At 49.0% G+C, this 12,500-nt stretch overlaps 1 protein-coding gene across 1 annotated transcript in view; it reads right to left on the bottom strand.

Annotated features, from left to right (window-relative positions):
* The window catches only part of phip (pleckstrin homology domain interacting protein), a 67,368-nt gene that overhangs the window by 9,120 nt on the left and 45,748 nt on the right, over positions 1 to 12,500 (bottom strand). Inside the window, exons 26-30 of the mRNA XM_061241581.1 lie at positions 11,613 to 11,737; positions 10,836 to 10,918; positions 8,718 to 8,829; positions 7,904 to 7,965; positions 1 to 145 (exon numbers count right to left, since the gene is read on the bottom strand). The exon at positions 1 to 145 is cut by the window's left edge and continues 44 nt beyond it. Coding sequence (XP_061097565.1) covers positions 1 to 145; positions 7,904 to 7,965; positions 8,718 to 8,829; positions 10,836 to 10,918; positions 11,613 to 11,737 — 527 coding nt within the window. The remainder of the gene's footprint in view (positions 146 to 7,903; positions 7,966 to 8,717; positions 8,830 to 10,835; positions 10,919 to 11,612; positions 11,738 to 12,500) is intronic.

The following is a 12,500-nucleotide window of genomic DNA, read 5'->3' as shown; positions in this document are numbered from 1 at the left end:
TCGGCGTTGCGCGTGCGGGAGCCCCACTCCCCCTCCAGGGGCTGGAAGAGGAGGCGGCGGTGCTCCTCCCGGGACAGGGGCACGCTCTGGCCCAGCTCGTCCGGAAACAGCGCTGGGGGCGGGACAGACAGCGGGTCAGCTCGGCCTGGATGGTCAGGGAAACGCCCGGTTTTACTGCGAGGGTCCCACACCTGGGACAGGGGCACACTGAGGGGGGCTAGGGTCCCAGACCTGGGACAGGGGCACACTGTGGGGGGGCTAGGGTCCCAGACCTGGGACAGGAGCACACTGAGGGGGGCGAGGGTCCCAGACCTGGGACAGGGGCACACTGTGGGGGGCGAGGGTCCCAGACCTGGGACAGGGGCACACTGTGGGGGGCTAGGGTCCCAGACCTGGGACAGGGGCACACTGAGGGGGGGCTAGGGTCCCAGACCTGGGACAGGAGCACACTGAGGGGGGCTAGGGTCCCAGACCTGGGACAGGGGCACACTGTGGGGGGCTAGGGTCCCAGACCTGGGACAGGGGCACACTGAGGGGGGGCTAGGGTCCCAGACCTGGGACAGGAGCACACTGTGGGGGGGCTAGGGTCCCAGACCTGGGACAGGAGCACACTGAGGGGGGCTAGGGTCCCAGACCTGGGACAGGGGCACACTGTGGGGGGCTAGGGTCCCAGACCTGGGACAGGGGCACACTGAGGGGGGGCTAGGGTCCCAGACCTGGGACAGGAGCACACTGAGGGGGGCTAGGGTCCCAGACCTGGGACAGGGGCACACTGAGGGGGGCTAGGGTCCCAGACCTGGGACAGGGGCACACTGAGGGAGGCTAGGGTCCCAGACCTGGGACAGGGGCACACTGAGGGGGGCTAGGGGTTTCTGGGTTAAAGAGGACAGAACTAGGGACAAAAGAATACTGGGGGGCTAGGGGCTCTGGATTAAACAGGACAGAACCTGGGACAGGACACTGTGGGGGCTAGGGGTTCTGGGTTAAACAGGACAGAACCTGGGACAGGGAGACACTGAGGGGGCTAGGGGTTCTGGGTTAAACAGGACAGAACCTGAGACAGGACACTATGGGGGGCTAGGGTTCCTGGGTTAAAGAGGACAGCTAAACAGTGTAGCAACAACATCAGGTACTGAGGAGCAACAACAGCAACAACAGGCAGAGGAAAAGGGGGTGGGGCTAGAGACAGGACAAGGGCAAAATAAGGGGCAGGGATAGGGTAATGGGGCGGGGCAGAGAAGGGTGGGGGGTAAGGAAAGGGGTAGAGAGGCAGAGACTGGATAAGATAGGACAAGGGGTGGAGACAGCATAAAGGCGTGGGGACAGGGTAAAGGGACGGGGCAGGTGAAAGGGTCAGGGACAGAGACAAGGACAGAGGCAGGGTTTGGGGAAAGATAGGAGTGGGCGGGGGCGTGGGCATGGAGCAGGGGTGATGATATAGGTGGGGAGAGAGGGCGGGGCATCACAGCTCACACTCCCAAATGTTAATTAACGCCCCCAACTCACAAACACACGAACAGACCCCACCATCTGACCCCCCCACCCCCACCCCACCCCAAGAGAGGCTAACGGTTTCCCTCTACAGACAACTCAAAAACCAATAAACTACCAGGAACTCTGCTCCACCGACAATCACAATCACACAGAAGGCTTCACAAAAGGCGGTGAGCATGTGGAATGAGTGTTTTTATCCACCTAATCATTTTAAACACCAAACTGTGGAAGTGATATTAATTCTTCTCCAAATCTTCATTCGGACACATTTGTTCATCTTTGTTTAATCACTTCTGGACAGCGGATGTCCCGGACAAAGAGCAGATTGACATTCCTAATTACGCCACGCTGGTGAACACAACAACACAGTCTTCGTTTAACGGAGCATCGTCTTTCGGTCTCTACAGAGTAAAATCACTGCCATCAAACGATGACAAGCATCCCACAGATTCGGAAAACAATTATGATGCACGATACAACTCGAGAGCCATTACGAACACCGCCTAAAAACATATTAGGGGTCTTAATCTTTTACGGTTTATGATCATTGTAAACAATTAACAAGATTGTGATTGCTGTTAATGATAACAATTTAGTGACATTTGCTCATTTTCCCGAAACGTCTAAAGTTCATTTTACATATCCATCATTGTTATTGCTCTATTTTGAACAAACTAGCAATTGTCTACAATGGTCTTCTTCTATTTATTGCAATATAAATGGAGAGTTAACTCTATAGAATTATGATAATATAGGCCGCTAATGCAATATTGGCTAATCCGCCGCTAACGTTAAAGCTTGCTAAATGGCATTATAATGGCAGAGTGTTATTACACTGATACACAAATAGAATATCTAGAGCAGAATAGCTATTCTGCGGGGCCATCGTAATGGTTTGGGGGACTGAACTGGTCTTGTAGCTCTGAGCTTATGGGTGTTTCCAAGGTGTGGCAATCACACTGTACCACAGAACGAGGAAGTGTAATGTAATTGCCTCAGTCAAAAGCCAGCGGTATAAACTGATCGTAAGTAAAGAAAGGGAGCAGTGCAAGTCCGTGGATAAGAGCGTTCGCTAAATGGCTGCATGGCTAAATGGCTAAACGGCTAAATGGCGAGACGTAATGTAAAAGAACGAGGCCTGGTCCATTTCATTAGACACTGGATCGCACTGTTCAAGACTAATCAGTCTTCACAGTGGGATCCATTTTGCCTTTACTACTGCACGATTATTTTCATAATTTAATTAATGCACCGTTAATGAAGTGTTTTCGTATCAGCCACACTGTGTCAACCACTGAATGCTTCCATTGTAGGAACATTTTGCTCCTGAAAATGAACGTGTGCAAACTGGGTTTTTATTTTATTTTATTTTTTTACAGAAGGAGCACATCCTACTCATTGGGATGCATTAGTGTGCTCCTAGGTTTTCAGCGTTAGAGCAGCATATTGCGCTCCTTGGAAAGAAAAACGTTCGCGTCGAGCCCCGGTTGTAAGATTTATGGTGATTGTGTGCACGATGAGGATATTAGGCGTACCCTACTTTAATTAGGCACACGTTGCCTCAATTCCCTTCCTGCAACATTTTCTTTACAACGGGGCATTAGCTAGAAAGCATTACTCTGCACAAACCATGCAATTACCTCTATTAGGCATAATTATTAAACCACTGAAAAAGCACAAACTTCTAATGGGAACAATATTGTTTAAATAGTTGTTTAAAAATATGCTTTAATACAAACGGTTAGTGTACATGATGCTTGTTTTCACGGTTTTATGCAGTGTTTTAACCTCTACAAAAAGCTGACAAAAGCTTGTTTGGTAACCATGACGATGTTCTAAAGATGGACGAGATTAAAGTAAGCTTAACTACGAGAGGGTTTGGCGAATAAAATAAACAATCCGCACAACAGAACCCCCGTAGGTCCGAACGGACACAAAGACCTGGACAGAGACCACAGTTCATACGGGTGGCATGACCTTAAAGTCTCGACTATCCTTACATGCTTGAAATTACAGTCGGAGAAAGAGCTTTAGTGGTGTAACCACTCCCACAACACGAGAATTCACAATTCGTTGCTGTTCTCCAAATTGTGCTCTAACTCCAGACACCCTCCCCCACCGCAGTCTGACCCAGCACACCTTTCATCATATGAGATATTGATCTGTGTCTGAGACGGATCGACTGACTGCTGTGTAGTGTGCATCCTGGTGCATCCGGACAAAGTGCACACTCGATCTGAATGCGTCTCGCATGTATATGAGAGAGAGAGAGAGAGGGGGGGGGGGGGGGGGGGGGGAGAGCAATGACAGATGACGAGGGAGGGAGGGAGAGAGAGAGGGAAGAGAGAGGGGGACGAGAGAGAGAGAGAGAGAGAGAGAGCGAGAGCAAGAGAGAGAGAGAGAGAGCAATGACAGATGATGAGGGAGGGAGAGAGAGAGGGAAGAGAGAGGGGGACGAGAGGGAGAGAAGGCGAGTGAGAGAGAGAGAGAGAGAGAGATGAGGGAGGAGAGAGGGAAAAGAGAGGGAGAGAGATAGATTAAGAGATAGAAAGAAAGCGAGAGAGCGATGACAGATGATGAGGGAGGGAGAGGGGGATGAGGGATGAACGACAGAGGAGGGAGATGACAAGAGAGAGAGAAAGAGAGGAGAGGGAATAGAGAGAAGAAAGAGTGATAGATGGGCGAGAGAGAGGGGGGGTGGATACATGAAGGACAGCGAAACCCCCCGCTGTTCCGGTAAGTTCCGCGGCAGCACCCACCCTGTAATCACGTCTTTATTACGCCCGATACCTACGGAGGGATGGGATGGAGAACTCCCAGGGAAACGAGAGCATCGTCAGTCTCACATCGCCCTCCCCGGACTCGCCACACACACACACACACACACACACACACACACACACACACACACACACACACACACACACACACACACACACACACACACACACACACACACACACACACACACACACACACACACACTTCCCCTAAACGCCCGCTGAGCTAATATTATATTACAGGCATTTACATGCAAAAGCAGGAAAATGCCGACACTGCATTTACCCCTCTCCCCCCCAAGTACTACCCTATAGCCATTCTGATGATGAACACAATGTATATTACTGCACCGTGATCGGAGGGGGCAGGCTGAGTCGGTGGGGGGTGATTATGATTCTGAATTATGATTCTGAATTAAAAATGATAAAAGCGTTTCTAAAAATAAATTTAAAAATGCTTACAGAATTCAGCCGCTTTGTTAGGAAACGCTCCCTGTGTTTACTCGTAGCGAGGGCACTAGGAGCAGTTAGCTACCGCGCGCGTTTTCTGACAGCGAACACGAAGACAGGCCGCGACAGCTCTCCTGATTCTCACACACCAGCGCCGCTTTAATGAGCCGCTCTTCCGAGCCGTTACACCACCCGATTCTTTCTTTTTCGTTCCTAAAACACAGCCGATCGGCACAGATTAAAAAGTTCACGCCATACTCAGGGCAATCCTATTTTACTCACAACACAGCAACATAATCCTACAGGCTACAGTAGCGTTCTTCTAAAGAGAAAATGCGAAGGTAGAGCGCTGAAAAAGAAGCTCCAGGTAGCTCATGCACAACAAGGTGCTCTTGAAGGGAGGGAGTTTTGTAGTTGGTAGTCGCAGGAGGAGTCGCCGAAAAAGAATACAAGTTCGACTTGCTGGACGCTTCGGGCACACTTGCCTGAGGAGTATTGTTGAAAAGCCGTTATTGTAACGGCATATCTAATGACATAAAGTGATCCGGTTTCTACCACGCACGGCTTTCATCGGGTTAGGGTTTAGGGTTAACTTTCTTATATTCTGCCTCCAGATATGAAACAGGGACTTGATGCAGAGCTCAGCCCAGCTGTACTTTCCCGCGTTTCAAACCGAACGCTTCGAACCAAACATGACACCAGCACTGACGGCACTTAGGTATGCGCTCACTCAGTTTGGTTGAGACGGTTTCTAATAGTCCCCGAGTTCTAAATATTCCGGTTGTCATAGAAACAGGAATTCTGTGCCACTAATCCTTTGAGTGTTCCCCTTGTACATGGCACCCTGGTCCGCTCACGAGCTCCCGGAATAGTGTCTAAAATATTTATCATCAAAGTATGCCTGCTTCACTATTGCAAGCCTTTAGTCACGAACACTGTCGTTTTAGTCTGTGGATCACAAATGCGTACACCAGTGTTTCACGTTTTAGCCCTGACAATTCATATTTTGGGATGTTTACTAATACATTCTGGAACACCAGAGAATAAAACATAATTTGAGTTCATGCAAATGGTTTGACCATTTCTTGGTGTGACCAACTTCATTTCAGCCATATTATTATATATACTTTTATTCAATCAAAAACTTTTGAAGGAAAAACACAAACATGTGAAAGGTAATCTGATTCTCTATAGAGACGTGTGGAAATTACAGTATACAGCCAGTGAAGGCTCACTTCTCCATTCGCCCAAATTTGGATAACCAAACCTTTTAAGCCATTCGGATAAATTAGCTATTTCTACCACTAGGTGGCAGTAATTACAGGATGGCAGTTAGACCCACTGCCCCGATAGCTTGTGCATTATCACGGTCCAGTGAAACTCGGCCACTTTCTGAAGGGAGTGCGTTTCCAAACGAGTGGCGTAATGAAACGGAAACAAAGCCCTCCTGTATAATAAGCTTGTCCGGTCCACTGTCTGACACGTTCAGGAGGCGTTCATTCATTAACTATGTCAAAAGCAGTTTGCACTGATCTGAGAAGGCAGATGCTGACTGCTCAATGGCCGCGTATGGATGGTATCAGACCATGAGGTTGGGCCCTTGACCAAGGCCCTTATCCCCGCATTGCTCCAGGGGGGATTGTCCCCTGCTTAGTCTAATCAACTGTGAGTCCCTTTGGATAAAATCGTCAGCTAAATAACTGTAATGTAATGTAATATTATGGTCTTTGAGAGCACATGACAGGTCGTATTTCTTTTTAGCCAATAGCAGTCAGCCACAGAGGTTCATTTATACGGTGAATGCACACGTTAATTATGTCAAGCCCACTCTTAATATTAAAGCACTACAGTAAATTTGGAGCCAACTCTTGGAGCACGAGTTATCCAGAACAGAGCGTTCTTGGTGGGGAGTTTTTTTTTTTTTTAGAAAAATATGCGAACAGTGTCTGTTCTGTTTTTCATTTTTAGTCACAACTGTATTATTGTCTGACAAAAACGACAAAAAAAGCACAAACACAGATGACAACCACTGTAACAATTTTGCAGATAACAATTAACTCCCAGTATGTGCGAGACTAGCCGAGTTGTGAATTCATTATATTGTATAATGAAGCAATAAAGCACACATTGTTCCGTTTATGAATTAATTAATAGGAGCAAAGAATAGGTTCGTGTTGGGAACTACTGCTGCAACCACCAAAAGCAAATGATAACCAAAAAAACAAACCAAGAAAACAAGGTACATTTGGACAGACAGGCAAATGTGAAATTTCCCTGCAGACACTCTGACAGTGGCGGTCTCATTATGCAAGAACTATGAGTGGGACAGGCTCCAGTCAGCACAGAGAGGTGGGGTGCACTCGCTCGACACAACACCTGGATCTTACAGCTGCCCCGTTTCCAGCAAACACTAGTCTGAGTCAGCTCGAGTCCTCCCCCTTAAGGCTCGCTCCAAAGTCCACGCCGCCCAGCACGGGCGACAAAAACTCACACTTCCTGCCCTGGCTTAGGTGAGCAGGGGGGGTGTATCACGAAGCAGGTCTGCAGGACACCCAGAAAAGCTCTTTTTACTTCAGTCCGTGTTTGGAAGGGTTTCCGATGAATTTACCCAGCTAACTCAAGTAATCCTGGGTTAGCTGGATGAATTTATCCAGCTAACTCAGTAATCCTGGGTTAGCTGGATGAATTTATCCAGCTAACTCAGTAATCCTGCTTTGTGATGTACCCCTCAGTTCTACGCACAAAATAAACAAATCAACAAATAATACAACAAAAATAATACATAAATATACTGTATACACAAGTGATAAATGGGAGATGACAAGGATTAATGCTCTGCATTCTGTCACCATGGAGACCCCGCATGCTTGCCGCTATTAATAAAAGAAATGAAATGATCGTCTTATCAGAAACACTAAAACGTCACTTCCTGTATTCCCAACATGACCGCGGACTGCAGCGCTGCTCGTGACATCACTGAGTCACTGATGATGACACCACGTACCATGGAGGGGAAGAGAGGGAGAGGGGGAGAGAGGGAGGGCAGAGGTAGAAAGTAAGAGAGAGGGAGACAGAGAAAGAGTGGGAGACAGAGGGAAGGAGAAAGAGGGATAGAAAGAGTGGGAGCGAGAGTGGGAGAGGGAAAGACGGAGAGAAAAAACATGGAGAGCGAGACTCACCGTCACTAGGAATAACTTCCATGTCCCAGGGGCTCATCTTCTCTGTGTCTCCGTTATCCCAGCTGAGAGAGAGAGAGAGAGAGGGAGGGAGGAAGAGGGAGAGGGGGAGAGAAAGAGCAACATGACGCAACCTGACGTAATCTGGCGAAACTCGACAGCTGCTGTCACACACACTCCGCACGAAACACTACCTGCGCAAGCAACTACACACACTTCCTCACACACCCGACTGTACCCGCGGAGACACCGGCCCAATCTTTCAATTCAGTCACATCTTGCCTTTAAAAAAGCTAGCCTCCACTGACAGCGCGCACACAAACCACGCACTACCCTGGCAGGTAGGCCTTTTCAGCGCGACGTTAGTCTGGCTGTCGCCAAAATGTGTACAAATCTTGTGCAAGTCCAAGTCAAAGCCATTGGCAGTCTGCAAAGTTGCAATATCATTCAACCTAGTTTTTACATATATATATATATATATATATATAAAAACTTTTAATAAGTAGAGTAATATTATTATACAGAATCTGAAGTGTGTTTACTTTCAAATTCCAAGTCGGTGATCAAGAACTCAAATTATATTGCTTTCAGTTGCCAGTCGTGATCATCAGTTAAGATCTTGTTCTAATCACATTATCTGTGATCTTACATGTTAAAGAGCTCCAATTATCTGTAATATATTGGGAAGACTGAATATGTATGATCTGGTCGCCCTTACTGGGAGTGTGACCCAGATTCGATGCGGAAGCAGAGAGGGTGTGGAAGCGGATAAAGGTGGGGAACGTGTGTGTGTGTGTTTTTATGTTTTTAAACGCACCAGACGTTGTAGCACTGGAACAGGCTGTCGGGGTACTGAGTCTGGAACGGCTCCTGGCTCTCTATGGTACCAAACCACCAGGCGTCGTCGATGACCGACCGAAACCGGTCGCCTGCAGAGAGAAACGCGGTCCGTTAGCGGTCAAAACGACTCCCTACGGCACTGTTTCCCCAACATTTTTGGTCAGTCGCCCCTTTGGTAATGTTTTAAAACGCCCCCCCCCCCCCCCCCTCTCTGATTCTACTTCGAAGACATTTTGTTTTTTGGTTTCAAATGGACTTTTTTTTTCAACCCTCACCATACCCCCCCTCCCCGCCCCCTGCTGTTTCATCTGTCCACCCCCCTTCTCCGGGGAACCCGCTTTGAGAACCACTGCCTTACAGTAAAAGGACCGGGCTTCCTTCCAGAAAGTGGTATGACTCAAAGACACCGACCGGACGGCTCAGTCCGTGGGGGGGTTACGCAACCTACGAACTCCCCCCGCCCTTGCAGACACAGGGCTTCCTGTACCCCAATCCCTCCTCCATCACTAACCCCTAGAGTCCTATCCCAATAACGTGAAATAATATGAAAAATATATAAATGCAAGGAGGGCAGGCTCTCTGCTCAGCTAAGAGGGATTAAGTCAAGAACCATACATACATTAACCCTTTAAAAGAGTAGCTTCCCCCCCCCCATTTTTTAAATGCCAGAGTAAGTCAGTGTTCTACAACTCCATTGCTTTCAATTACCGGTAGTGATTGTTACATCGGCATTAACGTTCAGTTAAGAACACTTGGTAGCACTTTATTTTACAGCCAGTTAAATACCCAGTAAATACTAGGTACTTATTAGGCAACTATTTTGATTTCAGAGGTAAATACTGTACTATAAAGGCTGTAAAAACCTATTTACACAGTACTTACACGTGCTGCTTACTGACTTTGTTTCACAGTGCCACTGAAATCAAATGAGCAACATGATAATGACACATGTGTCCTCACCCGGTATACACTAGGCAATTAGCAGGCTGCGAAATAAAGTCACATACTTGTGACCTCACGTCTTACATGGTTGATATGAATAATAAACATACATGACGAATAAGACTGTTCATATTTCCTATCATAGAAGAAAGTGAAATATTGGTGAAATATCATTACATTACATTACATTATTGGCATTTGGCAGACGCTCTTATCCAAAGTGACGTACAGTTGATTAGACTAAGCAGGAGACAATCCTCCCCTGGAGCAATGCAGGGTTAAGGGCCTTGCTCAAGGGCCCAACGGCTGTGCGGATCTTATTGTGGCTACACCGGGGATCGAACCTCCGACCTTGGGTGTCCCATTCATGTACCTTAACCACTACGCTACAGGCGGATAATTATGCACTGGGATCACTCGTCTGGTGTGTTCAGCACATTTAGCGCACACACACACACACACACCGTAAACACACACGAGCACTTTCAGCCCGGCACTGCCGGGTCAGGGCTCGGTTTCAGAAAAGACTCAACGCTGCACCGAGATACACACACATACACAGCCCTTTCCTGCTCATCACGTCCCACTTAGCTCGAACACAAAGAGGAACTTCAACTGCTGAGATGATGAAGTGATAATACTGTCATTTTCCACTAGATTAAGCCATTTTGGTCTAGGGAGACATAGCGCTGACTTAATAGAACTTGTGTCAGAGCATGAAAAAAAAAAGCTCAACTATACAATTACCCAGCCCTGTTCTGAGAGCTATGCAGACTTCTACTATCGCAAATGAGAAGGGAATTTGATTAGTGTCACAAAGACAGAGCTGTTATTTAAAAGAACAAGCTTCTATCCTCTGGCACTTGTTATATGTAATATGCATGTAATGTGTATGATACTGTAAGCATTGGCCTTTTGTACAGTGGGTAGGTTCCCGGGGGGGTTAGATAGAACTATCACCTCTCATTTCTAAATGATACAAATATTTACTACATGTCAAGTCCAGTCCCCTCAGTCTTCCCTGCTGACAAAACAGCACAAGCTATGCTTTGAAACAGCTGGTAGCTGGTATTTCAAGCTGGTCACAGCTGGATTTTACCGCCGGTTTTCCTCTGAAGAGTGTAATTCTGGACGCGACGGAACGGCGACTCACCGATTCTCCACTGGCGGTCACGCGCGTCGTCGAACTGCTGCCTCAAGACCAGGAAGTCGATGACGTCGGGCATGTCGTGGTACCTGGGAGAGCAGGGGGGGTAAAGACACCTTAATCGAACTGTCCCTCCTGCACAGCACACCAGCGCGTTTGTACTTGTCTGTGAGCACAAATCGTGCAGGAGTTCAAATGGATAAACACAATACAATCACAATCTTTATATCCCGACTCAGAACCCACCGCTTAAATAAACATTACCCGTAACTCCACTATTTGCTTGTTTTTAGTACGTTGTTTATGTTTAGAGTTAATTCTGTACTCCTTCTGTACTGTCCTATGTATCTGCTTGCTGCCTGTATGTACTGTACCTGCTGTTTTTACCCTTTTAACTTTGTCAAGACACCTTGGGTTCTGGATATAAATAATGCTGGATATAAATTCATGTAGCGCTGGATAAGCGTTACATAAACAACATTCATTTATTATGATGCAGCCCAATGAAAACCAGCAGCCAATCAGGTGCTCTGGAGAGAGTGTGCGCAGCAGCTAATCAGGTGCTGACGAGGGAGTGTGAGGCAGCCAATCAGGCGCTGAGTAGGGAGTGCAAGGCAGCCAATCAGGCGCTGTGGAGGGAGTGTGAGGCAGCCAATCAGGCGCTGAGTAGGGAGTGCAAGGCAGCCAATCAGGTGCTGACGAGGGAGTGCGAGGCAGCCAATCAGGCGCTGTGGAGGGAGTGTGAGGCAGCCAGTCAGGCGCTGTGTTGGCAGTGTGACTCACTTCATGGAGAAGGATCCTCCGGTCAGCTTGCCGGTGTCGGGGTCCAGGAAGGCGAGCTTCAGACAGCACAGCGTGGGCAGACCCACCTCGTACTTAATGCCCACGATCTTCATCAGCTCCTGCTCCTGTACACACACACGGACGGACAGAGCTGCGTCAGACACACCTCCTCCCCCCCCCTCTCCTCCTCCTCTCCTCCTCCTCTCTCCTCCTCCCCCCCTCCTCCTCCTCTCCTCCTCCTCCTCTCCTCCCCCCCTCTCTCCTCCTCCTCCCCCCCTCTCTCCTCCTCCTCTCCTCCTCCTCCCCCTCTCTCCTCCTCCTCTCCTCCTCCTCCTCCCCCCCTCCTCTTCCTAACGAGCCTCCTGCTCCTGTACAGACGGACAGAGCCGTGTCAGACACACCTCCTCCTCTCCTCCCCCCGCTCCCCCCGCTCCCCCCTCCTCCTCCCTAACGAGCCTCCCGCTCCTGTACAGACGGACAGAGCCGTGTCAGACACACCTCCTCCTCTCCTCCCCCCGCTCCCCCCGCTCCCCCCTCCCTAACGAGCCTCCCGCTCCTGTACAGACGGACAGAGCCGTGTCAGACACACCTCCTCCTCTCCTCCCCCCGCTCCCCCCTCCCTAACGAGCCTCCCGCTCCTGTACAGACGGACAGAGCCGTGTCAGACACACCTCCTCCTCTCCTCCCCCCGCTCCCCCCTCCCTAACGAGCCCCCGCTCCTGTACAGACGGACAGAGCTGTGTCAGACACACCTCCTCCCCCCGCTCCCCCCTCCCTAACGAGCCTCCTGCTCCAGCCGGCTGTGTCTGTGGCAGCAGCTCGTGTTACGGGGCGATGCTGTCCGATCAGAGCAGGCAGGGTAATCACACCGGTCTGTGATACGCCATG

Source organism: Conger conger, chromosome 5 (genome assembly GCF_963514075.1).
Source record: "Conger conger chromosome 5, fConCon1.1, whole genome shotgun sequence".
In the NCBI taxonomy this organism is placed as follows: domain Eukaryota; kingdom Metazoa; phylum Chordata; class Actinopteri; order Anguilliformes; family Congridae; genus Conger; species Conger conger.
Note: the sequence above shows the minus strand (reverse complement) of the source record. Positions and strands in the feature narration are given on the sequence as shown.